Source organism: Martes martes, assembly GCF_963455335.1.
Source record: "Martes martes genome assembly, chromosome: 14".
In the NCBI taxonomy this organism is placed as follows: domain Eukaryota; kingdom Metazoa; phylum Chordata; class Mammalia; order Carnivora; family Mustelidae; genus Martes; species Martes martes.
Genome location: NC_137902.1, coordinates 39,523,401 through 39,539,333, shown reverse-complemented (window position 1 = coordinate 39,539,333; position 15,933 = coordinate 39,523,401). Strand labels below are relative to the sequence as shown.

The window sequence follows — 15,933 nt, the reverse complement described above, 5'->3', positions numbered from 1 at the left end:
AAACTGAAAGATGAAGAAACTTTGTAACTTCCCTGTTATTTCGCTACCTCAATCTGTTTCCCCATAATGACCTCTAAAAAGGAAGGGCCTCCTTAACTAAATTTGACAGGAATCTTTGTGGAATTTTTTTTTAACCCTCAAAAGGCCAGCTGTAACTATTTTGCTAACTTCTTTTTCACACTGTAAACTGACCTGTTTTAAGCACAGGCATTAGTGTACACTTAGTGCACACTGTAGAGACCCTGAACAATACCTGTGCAACACAAGTGAACTGCTGGCTCATATGTGGAGAGCTAGACTATCACCTCATTACAAGTTGCTTCACTTTGCACTTAAAAGTTACATGCAAGGCATGTTTAGCTATCTTTCCAATTATTAACCAACTTTCACTTGTGCCAAATTTCCCATTCTTAGGTCTTCATCATTTGTATGGAATGCCATAATGCCTGGCACAGTGTAAAATGCAATCAATAAAATTAAATTAAAATGTACTGGGACACCTGGGTGGCTCAGTCGGTTAAGTGTTTGCGTCCAGCTCAGGTCACGATCTTAGAGTCCTGGGATCAAGTCCCACATCAGGCTCCTTGCTCAGCAAGAAGCCTGCAACTCCCTCTGCCTGCTGCTCCCCCTGCTTGTATGCACTCACGCTCTCTCTGACCAAAAAAACAACAACAACAACAACAACAAAATCTTTTTTAAAAAATAAGTAAATATATAAATAATAAATTAAAATGTACTTCACAATGCCAAACCCGAGCTCTAGATCACACAGGTGGCAAAGTCAAATGCATATAAGTGCTGTTATTACTAGATCCCTAAAGTAGGTCTTCTGCATTCAATTACAAGTACTATAAAAACTGTCTAACAGGAACAAAATACGGCAAAAGTACACAAACTGGGTTTTCTCTTTATCAGCTATGGACAGAAGGCAGGATGAGATTTAAGTTACAAAACTGATTTTCCCCACATATTTATCACCTGTTTTCACGTTACCCTTCAAAGCAGTCATCTTGTTAATAAGGGTCTTTAGAGCCCATATGTCACTGCCCCACTACCTTCAACAGAAGACTGTCTTAAATGTACATTTTTTGAGACAAAGCCAAAAGTTCAAGTGCTTCTAGAACTTTCCTGCCTCTAGGATTCCTGTCCTACTAGGTTTGGAGGGGAGGAGGGAGGAAGAGGGAGAGACACACGCACCCCTCAAATAAATAAAGCTCCAGGAAAACCTAGAGCTCTCCCCAAAGAGTTCTACAAACTATATATGCTATCTTTGCACAGTGGTTTGCACAAATCTAATTATGAAATCCAAAGATCATGAAACCAGAATTGAGCAACTAACCACACATGAAGCTAAATCATTATCATGTGGTTTAACCATAAAATTTCCAAAAAACTATAACCCTCTAGTGACCAGCACAAACCACACTTTGAAGTTGAAAATCTCTTAGCCATCTCTTTTGTAGACTGTTCTCTTTTTATAGATGAAGCCACTAAGGCCCAGACAATTTAAACGACCCATCTAAAGACCACAGGCTTGAGTTCAGAACTAAAGTTCCTAAGGTCTAGTCCTGGATGCTCTCTGACCAGCTTGTTCTTCCTTTAGTGTCTTATCACCCACAAATTACTTTTATTTGCCAATACTAAAGTTTGAAATTAACATTCCAAAAAAAAAAAGAATGAACATTCCAATGGCATGCTACTAGAATAACTTCCACTAAGATTCTGTCCATTTTCATAGTCCTCAATAAATTATGACAATTTTTATTAACATATAATGTATTACTTGTTTCAGGGGTACAGCTCTGTGATTCATCAGTCTTACACAATTCACAGCACTCACCATAGTACATACCCTCCCCAACGAAATTATGACTATATTTAGAACTTCTTCCTGGGATAATGCTAACAAAACAAACAGTACCTGTGCATGTCATGATAGTTTCGGAATAATCAAAACACTGCCAAATAGCCATGCCAAGTATGAAGGACACAGCAAGCGACCTTGGTTCTGATCCCACATCTGTATCACAAAGTTCCATTTGTCTATTTGAAGGCTTAGGCCAGGTCATCTCTAACTGCACCTTCCAGCTCTCACTGTCTGTCACCCTTCTCACCTGCCCCTCCTCTCCAAAAAAGATGTCCACTTTTTATTTTCCTGGCATCCAAATCATTGCTAGAAGCCTACGGCCTGAAAAAATAATCCACAGCATACATCTATGTTGTATGGATTACTAAATCTGAAATACTGCCAATTTGGTTATCTTTGATGAGACAATATAGATTAGACTGTACAAATTTTCCGGAAAAAATATTAATTATAATTAATATTTCACATTACCTTGAGACATTTCTTCGTCACACGTTCTTTATTGTTTTAAAAAAAAAAGGTTATTTTTTTATTTCACAGTTCACTCAAATGCTATATATGTCCTACCCTAGCCTCAGCCCACTTTTAATTCTTTATCAACACGAGTATTTTTGAAATTCGGGATCTGATTCTCCGTAATTTTTTTTACACCTCGCAAATAAAGGTTAATACCTGAAGAGACTTACACAAAATAAGTAACCATGAAATCACGATAGCATATTTTAAGATTTACACTTCAGAGTTTACTTCGGTGGGATCTATATACTTGTTAACTACAGCAACCGAGCACATCAACTTTCCGAAGCAGTAACTGCAAACCGACCACAAAATTCCCCACCTAATGCCAAGTAAGACTTTTCTAATTAAAAGCAACAATGATTCATGCAACTTTCCAGGTACCCCAACACTTTCTAAGAGCAGAGCAGCCCTACGAAGCCGCGGTACGGTCCCTGGAACCCGCAGCCCTCGGGGCGGGGGGGTCACCGCTCAGCACGCATGCGCACAGCCGGGGCCGCAGAGCCCCCTTCCCCACCCCAGCGTGGCAAGAGACTCCGAGCCCTCCGGCAGCGCCCCTGGGCTGCCCGACGAACCTCGCAGGCGGGTGTCCGCCGCGCGACCAGCCTGCCGAACCGGAGCCGCTCTGACCGCGACTGGAGTGCCGAAGGTTCCCGAGGCCACGAGCCACGTCCCACCCCACCTGATACTGGCCGCAGACCTCGGCGGCTGGGAGCGCGCACGTCGGCGCCGGGGACGAGCAGGGAGGCTCCGCCCACTCGGGCACCTCCCCTCCCCCGACAACCCTAGACCCCGCAGCGGCTAGCAAAGCTCGGGCGTGGCTCCTCCCTCCCCGCCCCGCCGCTTCCGGAAGCCGGTTCCCAGGGGCCCCTCTCCAAACTCCCCTCGGCCCAGCTGCTCCAGCTCGTAGCCTCTGTCCACCCCGCTCCGCGCTCCAAGTCGTCAAGGCGTCTATGGCTTAAGGATTTTGCTGCTATTTACTACAGAGAAATAACAACCGTGGGTCTTCTGAAGGCTTACCGAGTTATTCTTGGAATGTCCCTGCCCAGTAGTTTATGCCTCCAAGATAATCACTGTCAGCACAGCTGGAGTTCAGCCCTCGCCTTTTGTTCCAGGTGTCCATTATTATTGTCGCCAACTCAATGAGAATTACATGAATTATATGTAAAATGTTTACGACAGTACCTGGCACACAGTATTCCTGTTTGATTATCATGCTCATAGTACAACTAATTTGGTGTCCTTTTCTCCAAAAACAACCCTTACAGCCTGTATATCCAATCAGGCCAGAAGACAAAATCTAGACAGCACTAGTCATTCCCTTTCAATCAATCTTATTAATGTAAAGTATTTGCTCTTGTCTATGCACATGAAACTATTTTTGTAAATAGTAAGAGTAAAGCAAAACTATATGAAAAAAAAGCAAAGGAAACACTAACGGCCATCACCTTCAATTAAGAAACCCTCAGATTTCAGATGAACAGACTTTGTGGAGGCTCTGTTTTATCTATGATGCGCAAAGTTTCTGGGATCCCGTTTCAGATATTAATTACCAGAAATAAGAAGAAAACAATTTCTTCTTCATTGGATAACACATTTTGTAAAGATAAAAAATTAGACATACTTCTAAATGATGAAAGTTTAAATTTTCTGGCCCTTTGTACTTGAAGTCAAATGTCTAGAAAAGGAATTCTCTATCAAAATATAACTGATGTCAAGAACTTTCATCTTTTAGATGCCCCTATAAAATACTCACAATGTAAATACAGTAGAAACTGTGCTATCACCTACATAACCAGTAGTCTCTACACCCTCTCTAAAAGATCCTGACCAACACCTCCACACACTAAATGCTCCAGCTCTCCCTCACTTGAATTCCTGAGTTACAGTAACTGAGAGTTAGTGTTTGTTCTGTCAGCTTATGCCAGTTTTAGTTGTTACTATAGTGATGTGATTTATTCAATATTATATAAACATAAAAAGACTGTGGAGGACAAAACCATAAAAATCCAGAAGAATTCCAGGGGTGCCTGGGTTTCTCAGTGATTACATGTCTGCCCTCAGCTCAGGACATGATCACGGGGTCCTCGGATCAAGCCTCGGTCATGCTCCCTGCTCAGTAGGGAGTGTGCTGCTTCCTCTGCTCCTCCTCCCAGCTCATGCTCTTGCTTCTTTCTCAAGTGAATAAATAAAAAAATCTTAATAAAAAAGAAATCTAGAATTCCTCATTCAAACTACTTTGTAGGTTCCCCCTTGACTCCCTTAAACTTCATTATTTGCCCTTACAACTTTATAAAATGTTCCTATTTTACCTCTTCTGCTTCAAGATTTCTATGCTGTCTCAGAACAAGAGAACCATCCACTCCTAGTAGATCATCATAAACTATAACTCTCCAATGACTCCCTACTTGCCTATAGGATAAAGTCCAAATTTCTTACAAAGTTAATAAAGTTCTCTATTTTCTTGTTCCAACATGATTCTCCTGCCATCTCCTCAGGGAAGCCCCACACTGTGACCTGCTACACAGCTATTCTATCCACAGTCATCCAGGCTGGTTCACCTTGTCCAGCTTGGCTCTCCCAGTGCTCTGCACCAGCAATACCAGTTCCCTTCTCCCCACCTGTATGCTTTTCTAACTATGCTCAAGTCCCACCACTATGAAGCCTTTCCTGACCAAGCACCCCACTCCTCACTAGTTTGGGCCGACAGAGTTAGCTGCTCCTTCCTCTGGACCCACTCTAATCAGTACAGGTTTCCAGCATGACACCTGTAACATATTACTGTAATTACATGTTACATGTCTGCCTCCTTAGCTTGAGACCTCCAGGAGAAGGTATCATGTTTTATTTGGCTTTGTACACCCTAATGCTGAACAGATAGCCTGATAAGGGTGTCTTGGCATTACCAACCCTCTTCACTTTACATGCTCTATTGCACTGACATAAAGAGAATGGTGTCCCTGAAGTTGTGCAGTGCTGTGACCCTAAATTCAACAAGACTTATGTTTGATAAATGGATAGATGAATAAATGATAAGCAAATGTTCAAGTTCAGACAGCCAGATTAAGTATAGTTCTTCATTAAACATAGATAACCAACTTGATGTCACACTTAAGGCCTGCATTAATTCAGGAAGGTTTTTCAGAGGTGGAAATGTTTCTAGTGTAACACTACTTTTAGTTTTCTCTCAAACAAGACAAAACTAACAAGGGTATTTCCACTGACACCATGATCCCAGAACAGGCACTGAGATAAAGCATCTTTCCTGAGTCCAGACCTGTCAAAGTTCAGCTATAGAGACTCACAAACATCAGGAAGTCTGTGAGTTAAAGGGGGAAATATTAACTGTACCTGAGTACAGTTAAGTACTTGAGCCAACTCAGGATGTTTTTTCCTAAGATTTTTGCAGTACCACAGAAATTCTAGCTGACATCCCAGAAGTTTGGTAGGCTTTCAGAACTGGGGCCCTGCCCTATTTTCAACTTGAAACTTCTGTCCATAATACAGTCAAGGATAGGAAAACATCTACCATCACAGTAATAATACCATTTTATCCCTAATTTTATGATAAATATCTTGTGGTTTTTCCCACAGGAAGTGAACAAGTAATATATTTTCTTCTTTCAAGCCCAGGGGACTAGCAATAATGTCAAAATTAAATTCAAAATACACCTAAGATTATGTTCCTATGAAATCAGTACTTGTATTAAAAGACTTAATTTCTTATCTATAACCAAACTGGCAATCAAAAACCTTTTAACATATATGGTCAGTTATTCACTCCTTCACTGAACCAAATTGTCACATCTGTAGAGCACTCTAGGCAATGCTGGGTAAGAGGAATAGTACGCCTCAAGTGTCCCCAAACATACTTCTAGCACCAGAGAGTAACATCTTGATTCCAGTGAATAATCAAGCCAGGCAAAAATCAGGGATGATGACTTGGGATAAGAATGGCTAACAGAATTAGAATGAATCATTCACATCAGAATCAAAAAGAACAGCTTCAAAATAACTATTTTAGGGATGCCTGGGTGGCTCAGTAGGTTAAGCATCTGCCTTAGGCTCAGGTCATGATTTCAGGCTTCTGGGATAGAGCTGCACATAGGGCTCTCCACTCAGCAGGGAGCCTGCTTCTCCCTCATAGGTGCACGCTCATGTGCGTGCACTCTCTCTCTCTCTCTGTCAAATAAATAAAATCTTTTTTTTTCTTAAAGATTTTATTTATTTATTTGACAGACAGAGATCACAAGCAGGCAGAGAGGCAGGTGGGGGTGGAAGGAAGAGGGGAGGGGAAGAGCAGGCTCCCTGCTGAGCAGAGAGCCTGATGTGGGGCTCGATCTCAGGACCCTGAGATCGTGACCTGAGCTGAAGGCAGAGGCTTAACCCACTAAGCCACCCAGATGCCCCAAATAAATAAAATCTTGGGGCACCTGGGTGGCTCAGTGGGTTAAAGCCTCTGCCTTCGGCTCAGGTCATGATCCCAGGGTCTTGGGATCGAGTCCCACATCAGGCTCTCTGCTCAGCAGGGAGCCTGCCTCCCCCACTCTCTCTCTGCCTGCATGTCTGCCTACTTGTGACTTCTGTCTGTCAAATAAATAAAATCTTTTAAATAAATAAATAAATAAATAAAATCTTAATTTTAAAAAAAAGTTGAAACACTGTTTTTAAAAAATAACTATTTTATTCTCTTGCTAGTGAATCTACCTACTTTAAAGAGGATGATTACCATGTCAGGCTCTGAGGTATTATAGACTTAATGTGATTTTTAGAAATTATGACCAAATATTATAATTTAATGAGCAAAGGCAAGCTGAGAAGAACTATATAGCAGCTCCTCTGACAAGCACACTATTTAGAGACACTATCTAAAGCTACTCAAGTAAGAGTGCTCAACTTGGCCCCCATATCACCTAGGCCACTCACCTTGTTTGTGTGTTCTATGCTGAAACAAAGCATTCAGACATATCCATAATGAAAACAAAGCCAAAATCTAAGTTGTGGATAAAAGCTTTAAGAAAGCTAAAAAGTAGCAGGAATAGTAACAAAAATGCCATGGACATCTATGGTGCCTCCATGAAACTGAACTTAATCCAATACATACAATCCATACATACATACCTGATTATAGTCACTTTGGACTTGCAAACAGAAATACTAAATTCACTGATTTCAGCAATGCCTAAAAAAGTGCTCTCTGAACCAGGAGCACATTTTATTGTGTATCATGCACAGTGATAAATCTTTATTGTCTGAGGCTCCAGCTACTGAAAAAGTCAAAGAGATGCACAAAATTAATTGAGATAAAGCACTGGTCCTCAGAGACACAGTTCAAAGCTGTGGTGGCCTGATGTTGAGATGCTGAGTGTAACTCCCAGGAAAGGAGCTTGGCGGTGCCATTCTAGCTGCTGGTGCATGTACTGCATACCGCCTCTCTACTGGCTCACTGCAACAAAACAAATGCTGAACATCATTTTTGTTTTTTGCCCTTTTTTATAAAACGCAAAATCCTCTTTGGATTTCTTTCACTTATCGAAAACAGACACAAATGCAGGTCTTTCATAAAGCAAAGTGGCATAATGCAAGCTTTAAAAAACCAGAGGATACCTATATTAGTATAATAGGTAGCTATTTTTATTACTTCTGGTAAGAGTTATATGATGGTGGAATGATAATAAAAGAACACATTTTATTATGTAGCTCATCAACTTAATAATTCACCATTGTATCTCTCCAATATTCCTACAGAAACCTCATGACTGCTCCCCACTCCTCTCTCCTCACCTCTTTGCTTCCTCAGTCCAGCCACAAATGCCTCCTTGCTGCTCCTCCAGCATACCAAGGATACTTCTGCCTGAGGGCCCTTGCACTTTCCTCCAGATATCCTTATGCCCACTCCTTCACTTCCTTAGGGTATCTGACTACTACTTCCTTAGGCTGTCTTCGCAGTGAAGCCATTCCTCACTATCCTATACAAAATAAATCTTTCTTCCATACACTCCCCCTTAAATATATTCCATAGTATTTATGATAATCTGACATGTAGAAACCATTTATTTTCTGACCCCACTTCAGAAAACATGTTAGAAGGTAAGTTCTACCCAGGAAGGAACTTTGTCTTTTTGTTCACTGTTATAGTAGGTATTCAATAAATATTTTCTGAATGAATTCAGTAAGTATTTAATACATCTATGTGCCAAGGGTTTCTTTTTTTAAACTTTCCACTTAGTCCCCATAAACATTTAAAGTACATATTATCACCACAATTCATTAAAAATAAAGAGTCTAGGGGCACCTGGGTGGCTTAGTGGGTTAAAGCCTCTGCCTTCAGCTCAGGTCATGATCCTAAGGTCCTGGGATCAAGCACAGCATTGGGCTCTCTGCTCCAAGGGGAGCCTGCTTCCTCCTCTCTCTCTGCCTGCCTCTCTGCCTACTTGTTATCTGTCTCCCTGTCAGATAAATAAATAAAATCTTTAAAAAGAAAATAAAAATAAAAATAAAGATCCTAAGGCTTAATGAAGTTAAATATATATCACCTATAATCACAAGCTTCCAGGTAGAGGAACTAAGATTTAATCCCAGGTCTGAGTCTAAAGTCCTTAGCCACACAATGCATGTTAAAGGGATCACTTCAGTACTAAGATTTCATGTATTTACTCAACAAATATTTATTGAGTGACTACACTGATATATATTTATGACAGTCCCTGAGCACAATGGTGAACTTCCTACCTAGAGGAAAATTTGTGCCACTGATTCACCAAAAATTCAGCAGAACATACTAATTCTTTGAAATAAGACACTGAGAGTTAAAAATACACCAGCAGCAATGATGACTGTTTCTGAATGTTTTCCAGTATGCTAACCCTTACTCTCAGAAGGAAATTATTATAAAACATGAGCCAAGAGACTTTTAGATGGGGGTAGGGATGTATCAGAATATCCTGCAGTTTTCTGAAGCCCCTCCACAGGTTCCTGAAATTCTGGCACAGCTAAGCTGATTGAAATCGGGTGGCTAGGCCTGTCCTATGTAATTCTAAAATAGGATATCTCCTCCCCATCTGAGAATCACATTTTCCTTCCCTTACATAGCTCACTGTGCTTTTCCACTTTTTAAATACCTATATGTCCAACAGTAATAATGTAATTGTAGAGGTTTATTTAGACACAAAATATCACAAAACTTTAAACCCCTAGGATTTTCCCTGCCCACCCAAGGATAAAAGTCCCATAGAAGAGGGGGAAGGAAAAATAAAACGTAAGGAATATTACTGGGCTAGAGCTTATATCTATTATCTCACTTATCTTAACAAATAGGCAAGCTAGCAAACATTCCAAAGAGCAAACCAAGTAATTTCCCTAAGCCGCAAGGCACAAGCACCAACCCCCCCCCCACCCCGCCACCGTAGCATTTGCATAAGTCTTCCTCAAAGGGTCTGACAGTCTTTAAAGTTCAGAAATGTCACGCAAGGACCCCAGTACAGAAATGAGCCAACCATGATTACCTGTCTCATCCTCACCCCAGGAAATAACTCAAGAGTCCTTACAACCACATTTCCAGATCACCAAGCGGGTGGTGGAAAGATAAATCTATCCAAAATACTGTTATGCTATGGTGAACCTTACCCTGATTAGAAAACACCGGAGAACAGTGTTGTGAAAAAGCTGCTTTTTCCATCTGACAGCTCTGACCGCTGTCATCCTGGATCTCATCATCCCATCTTACATCACATGGCACGTAAGACTGTTTTATATTACTGTTACCCCGCCACAGGAATTTACTTTCACGAAAATAAGCGTTGTACCCTCCTTTTTTTTTTCATTGCTGTGGCCTCAACAAAGGCCGAACACATAGGCAATGAATAAATGATCGCTGGTGGGATGAATCAAGGAATAAGCAAACCTTGCTCTTCTCTGTAAAAAAGGAGAGAATCAAGCTACCTCTCGGGATTGTGGGGAGTATTACATGAGTATTACATGAGAGGGTAGGTAACGCTGTGTTGGCACATAGACGGCCGAAAAAAACATCATCTTCCTCGCGTTTTCACCCAACAGTTTGGGAATGGATATGCTCTGCGCCCGTTCTGGAAAACGGGGACCTCTTCGCATCCATGAGGCCCTGGCGAGAGCACGCTAAACCTTGCAGCTGTCACTCCCGGGGCCGGGAGAAGGCGGGCGGGCAGAAGGTGGTGATCCCCTGGCAGAGCTAGTGTCAAGAGCTGGGGAGAGGACAGGCTCAGAGCAGCCAACAGTCAAGAACAGGTGACCCCCCTCCCCCGGGGGGCCGGACGGGTTGAGGTAAAGACCGGCCGGGAAGGGAAGGCCCATGCCCGGCAAGCAAGCGGTCATGGCGCCCCGGACTAGCCCTCGACCTGAGGGCTGGAGGCGGCGTGCAGGCCCCAGGAGCCACTGCGGTTCTTACCAGCTCCAACTGCAGCTCCTGGCGATCGGAGTGGAAGCTTCGTGGGAGAGAGACCGGCCCGATCAAGTAAGGGGCGGAAAGGAAGAGTTCTCGCGAGAGCACAGCCTTCCTCCCACGCCTCACGCCACACGTCTGACAGTCTCGCGAGATATTCGCTCCGGTCAGCGCAAAGCCCTTGTCCGCCCTCTAGAGAGCACAGAGCGCAGGCGCGCACTCCTTCGGGCACTCGATATCCGTGTCCTTTTCCACCCTTTCTAAATAAATCAGATGAAGTGAAGCAAAATTGTTGCAGGCACACTCTGTGCCAAGGATTATCCTAAGTGATTCTCTCACAACAAATGTCCTTATAAGATAGATTTTAGCTTTAACCTATGCTTGCAAAAATAAATGTCAGAAGACAAAAAAGGACAAATCCTGTATGATTCCACTTACAGAGGGTACCTAGAGCAAGTCAGATTTATAGAGACAGGAAACACGTTGGTCGTTGCCACAGGCTGGGAGAGAGGAATTATTGTATAATGAGTATAAACTTTCAGTTTGCGATGATGGAAAGTTCTGGAGATGGACGAGGTGATGGTTGCACAACAATGTGGATGTAATTCCACTCAACTGTAAATTTTAAAAATGGCTAAAGTGGTAAAATTTACATCCTGTATATTCAGCTACAACTTTTTTTTTAATTTTAATAAACAAATGTCAGAGTCCAGATTCCAAGCCACAACATCTGACTCCAAAGCATATGTTCGTTTGCACCACATTGTACCATTCTTCACATTTCACCACTCTGTACCTTTTCTCAAAATTTGCACAGTGTGACATAACCCACATCAGAACTTTTTTATTTGTGACCAGATATTCATACAGGAATCTTTCTGTCTCAGCTTTGACAGAGGTCCCCAGTACTCAGCTATCTGCTCTCCATGTTTCCCAGCAAGGTGAAAGACCATCTAAGTAGGTCCCACCCAAGAGTGGCAAGGGGCAAGACAATCTCTGCAGAGGGCAATGGGAAGCATGGGTTTAAATACAGATGCTAAAAGGCAGTCAGAGCATGTAGTGGAAGGGAAGCTGAGAAGAGGGAGCAGCAAGGCATGTTGGAGAAGTCCACAAAAGCCCCAAAAGGAAGAAAATCGTCCTAAACACTGCCACTGGCAGAAGAAGCCAAGACGTACCTGACCCTTAATTCTCTCATCCCCCTCTCCAGTTCAGATACAGACTCTGGATTGATACTTTTGTGTAACTAAAAGTGACCAAAGCACTTTTTAATTATCTTAGGACCAAAACGCTAAAGAGCCTGCCTAGATTGCTCAATTAGTCTACATAGCATGTTTAAACAGGTCGGGTTCAGGGGCAGAGGAAAAATAAAGCTCTTTACCGATTGCCCACAGATTGTTCAACAGAGGACTGTTTGCTTGTTTGTGATCTGTCACGTACACATTTGACTCTAAACCCCAGGACAGCAGAGACCTTGTTTCTCTGGTTCATTGCTTAGCCCCAGGCTCTGATCACTACCTAGCCCAAGCACTCAGTAAAGAGCTGTTGAGTGAACAAATATTCTCTAACACAGAAACAGCAAGAGGTGATCAACACTGCCACTGTCACAAAACCTAAGTTCCGACATTTGGGGGTGGTCTGTATGCAGCAAACGATACTAGAGCCCTGCACCCAAGCCATTTCCATCTACAAGGCAGAATCCCCGGCCTTTTAATACCCCGTCAGTATGTGTGTGGTCTTGGAGGTGCTTCTCCCAGGCCATCTGATCTAAACTGCCCTAACTTTAGGGTGTCTAGCAGGCTCAGTTGGTAGAATATGGGCCTCTTGCTCTTGGGGTCATGAGTTCAAGCCCCACATTGTGTCTAGAGCTTACTTTGGAAAACAAAACAAAACAAACAAAAAAAACCCTGTCCTAACCTCAAGCAAACACAAGGGTATATGTGGGACACAGTATGGAGGATGCTTTCTGAAGAAAAGGAAGGAAGGATAAACATGAAAACCTCAAAGAAAATGAGGGATCTGATTTCATCTTGAAGACACATGCTTTTTTTTGGATTGTTCTCCAGATAGCTGGACACCAGGGCAGAAGACTGCAGACATTAGAAGTGACAGAAGCAGCAGTGGTTCCCTAAGTAGGAGACATACAATGATCTACTGCAGTATACATTATAAAACCATTATAACTTTTATTCATATTTATTTTTGTCTCCTTTCAGTGTTTGCATGATTTATAACACATACACATTTATAAACTGATGCATAATAATTTATAACCTAAAAGCATACACAGATTTAAGTGTTTGTTCAAAAACTTTTTTTGCTGGTAGGTAGGGTTACACAATCATGGATTGTTAGAGACCAAAGAGGAACGAGGCCTGGCCTGGGAAAGCCTGGGCCCTCTCAGGCTGGGAGCCCTGGGCCCATTACAAGCACATTACATTACCTATTCAACTGACAATACAAGTCCTTTCTGGGTGATTCTGTTCTACCACCTTATGGCTGCAGGTCTCCTCCTTAAGATTTTCTGGCACTTGGTTTTTGTCATTAGCACACAGGTGTAGCAGGGCTGTCATTGAGATGAGATCGAGGCCTGTTAGAAGGCATAGAATGCCTGGCCTCCCCAGGACTAGCTCTGTGATGGAAGCAGCCTACACTCCAGCTGTCTGGGGTGATCCTCACCAACTTAAGATCACTCTTTGGCTGGAAACATTGAAGTGCCACCTTCAGGAACCTGGGCCTGAACATACAGAACTTGAACTATCAACATATAGACCATCCCTTGCATCACTCCAAAATTCCACCCTGCCCTGCATCCACAGAAAGGCAGCAGTAAGTTCTGACAGGCCCAGAAGCAGATCTGGGCTCCTGTGCGGCCAGTCAGCTTGTTCCAGCCTGACTCTTCTTGCCCTCCCTACTCAGGATTTGCCAGCGGTACTGGTGCTTGAATATGGGAAGGGAACTCTCCCTGGCATGGAGGCCAGTTAGGACCGGAGCTGGCTCAGCCAGGAGGAACAAAGAACCACCAGTTGTGGGGCACCTAAGTGGCTCTGCCTTTGGCTCATGATCCCAGGATCTTGGGACCAAGCCCCACGTTGTCTCATGGGGCTCTCTGCTCAGCAGGAGATCTGCTTCTCCCTCTCCCACCCCCTACCTTCCCCCACTCGGCCCCTGCCCTCCCCCCTGCTCCTCCTCTATCTTGCATGTGTGTGCTCACTCTCTCAAATTATTTTTTTAAAAAATTTAAAAAAAAGAATCACTCCAGGTGCATGAAGCTCAGAAAGAAACTGATGAAAACTAGATGTTATCAGACAGAGAACCAATTCCGAACTCAGGTTTAACTGCTCCGAAATACTCAAGAAACAAGTGATGGTAGGAAAGGAAAGTTTGCTTTATTCAAGAAGCTGGCCACCTGGGAAGATGGTGGACTAACGTCCTAAAGACCATCTTCCTCATCCAGGTGAAGCCAGAGAGTTGTAAACAGGAAAGCAGGGAAACAATGAGAGAGCTCTATGTGCAGGAGAAGCCGGGGCTCAGTTGGCTTGTCATACATTGATATGATGCCGAATAGACTTACTGCCATCAGTGGCAGCTGTTTTCAAATGTGGTCAGGACTTATCTCCTGGGAAAGTCTGGTCCTCCATTCCTCAAGGCCAGTCAGTGGTCTGCAAAATCTCAAGGAAGGTAGGTTAGTTCTGCTACAAACCAAGGGGCTTAGGTCAGCAAGCAAGGAGTGCCTAAGCTTGAAGCAAGTCAACCTTCAAGGCAGGTTGGAGTGTTGTTACATGAGGATCATCTCCCTGGGAAAGTCCACCCACACATTCAAGGGTGTAAACCATTTTAGGGCTCATCGCCCTCCAGAAACACCCCATAAACCCCAGATTTAAATTGCCCTTCCCCGAATTATACATAGAAACAGCTATCCCCAGGGCCCTTTGTGATAATGTTTCCTTCCAAAATGTGGCCCTTGATTTATTTTAACAAAAGAGGACATTTCAATACTCTCCCCAAAGAGTAGAAACCATAATGAGAAATGGAAAAAGATTTCCCAGGGCTCCTGGGGTGGGTGTCCTGGGCAGTGTGGAAACCAGGGCAGTCTGGGCCTGGGCCTCCAACCTCAGGCTGGACTACCACTGGGCAGCTTGAGATCTGGACAGAAAATGCAATAAGTCAAAAAATTCTCCCAGACAAAATGTAATCAAACCCTCTATTTTGCTATGGCAAAAAAATAAAATAAAAAATTTTTTAAAGTTCATGAGAAAAATTCAGTAGGCTGTGAAACAATTACAGGGCAAAGGAGTTGGCTCTGAACAGTAGGGAGAAGTGCACATTATTTCCTCTGTGTGGAGCAGTGTGCTAAATGGGACGGACAGGCAATGTGGCAGGAAAGAGGGGGGGCACCGTGAGCCCAGACTAGATGTCAGTTACTGACTCAGGTTCCGAACTTGCAGAGAGAAGGCATTACATATTTGAGTTAATTAATTTATATTTAAAATCTCATTTAATTTTCATATTCACCTGATTATCCTTATTTTACAGTGAGTAAACCAAGGCTCAGAGAGATTAAGAAACTTATCAGGGTCACACAACTGGTATAGAAGAGAATGAAGAATCAGACCCAGTTACTCTGACTCGAGCATTGGGGCTCTTCTCACTTCATTCTTTTCTATACTAGTTCCATGGGAACCCTGAAGAGGGTTGTGTTGACATAGCTGTGATGATGTGGCACTGACCAGGGTGGGGGAGTGACAAATCCAGGGGACATGGATGCATTGGCCTCTTTGAAGATGCACTCTTAGATCAGAGAGGAACATTTCACAAGCCCTTAATTTGGTCCAATAAATCGCACCTCAGAGCCACACTGACACTTTATACAAAGACAATGTCAGATTTCTGGAACCACAAAACCAAGTTTCAGCTGTAATAGGTGGTGGCCCCACCAAGGCAATACCTGGAAACCTGCTTCCACCAGCCAGACAGCCAACCAGCCAGCCTCCCAATCCATTATCCTTCTTGTCCCGTTAAGCACTTAGCATGGGGGGCACACTCAATACATATTTCTGGAATATTCCCGACACTTAAAATCTGTAGCACTCAGGTGTTTAAGTCAAGCGCTCCATCCCTCTACTCACTGGTAGTG

The 15,933-nt window shown here is 43.0% G+C and overlaps 1 protein-coding gene across 7 annotated transcripts in view; it reads right to left on the bottom strand.

Moving 5' to 3' along the window:
* The window catches only part of NCOA4 (nuclear receptor coactivator 4), a 65,259-nt gene that overhangs the window by 11,107 nt on the left and 38,219 nt on the right, over positions 1-15,933 (bottom strand). The window contains exon 1 of one of the 7 annotated variants that reach the window (XM_080822880.1): positions 10,806-10,880. The exons of 2 other annotated variants lie outside the window; for them this stretch is intronic. Coding sequence is in view for 1 of the 5 variants with exons in the window: in XM_080822876.1 (XP_080679002.1) it covers positions 2,339-2,348 (10 nt within the window). In the remaining 4 variants the exon portion in view is untranslated. Of the gene's footprint in view, positions 1-2,338; positions 2,357-2,958; positions 3,106-10,805; positions 10,881-15,933 lie in introns of those variants that run through there. 4 more of the 7 variants (XM_080822878.1, XM_080822879.1, XM_080822877.1 and 1 more) reach the window with 4 other exon arrangements.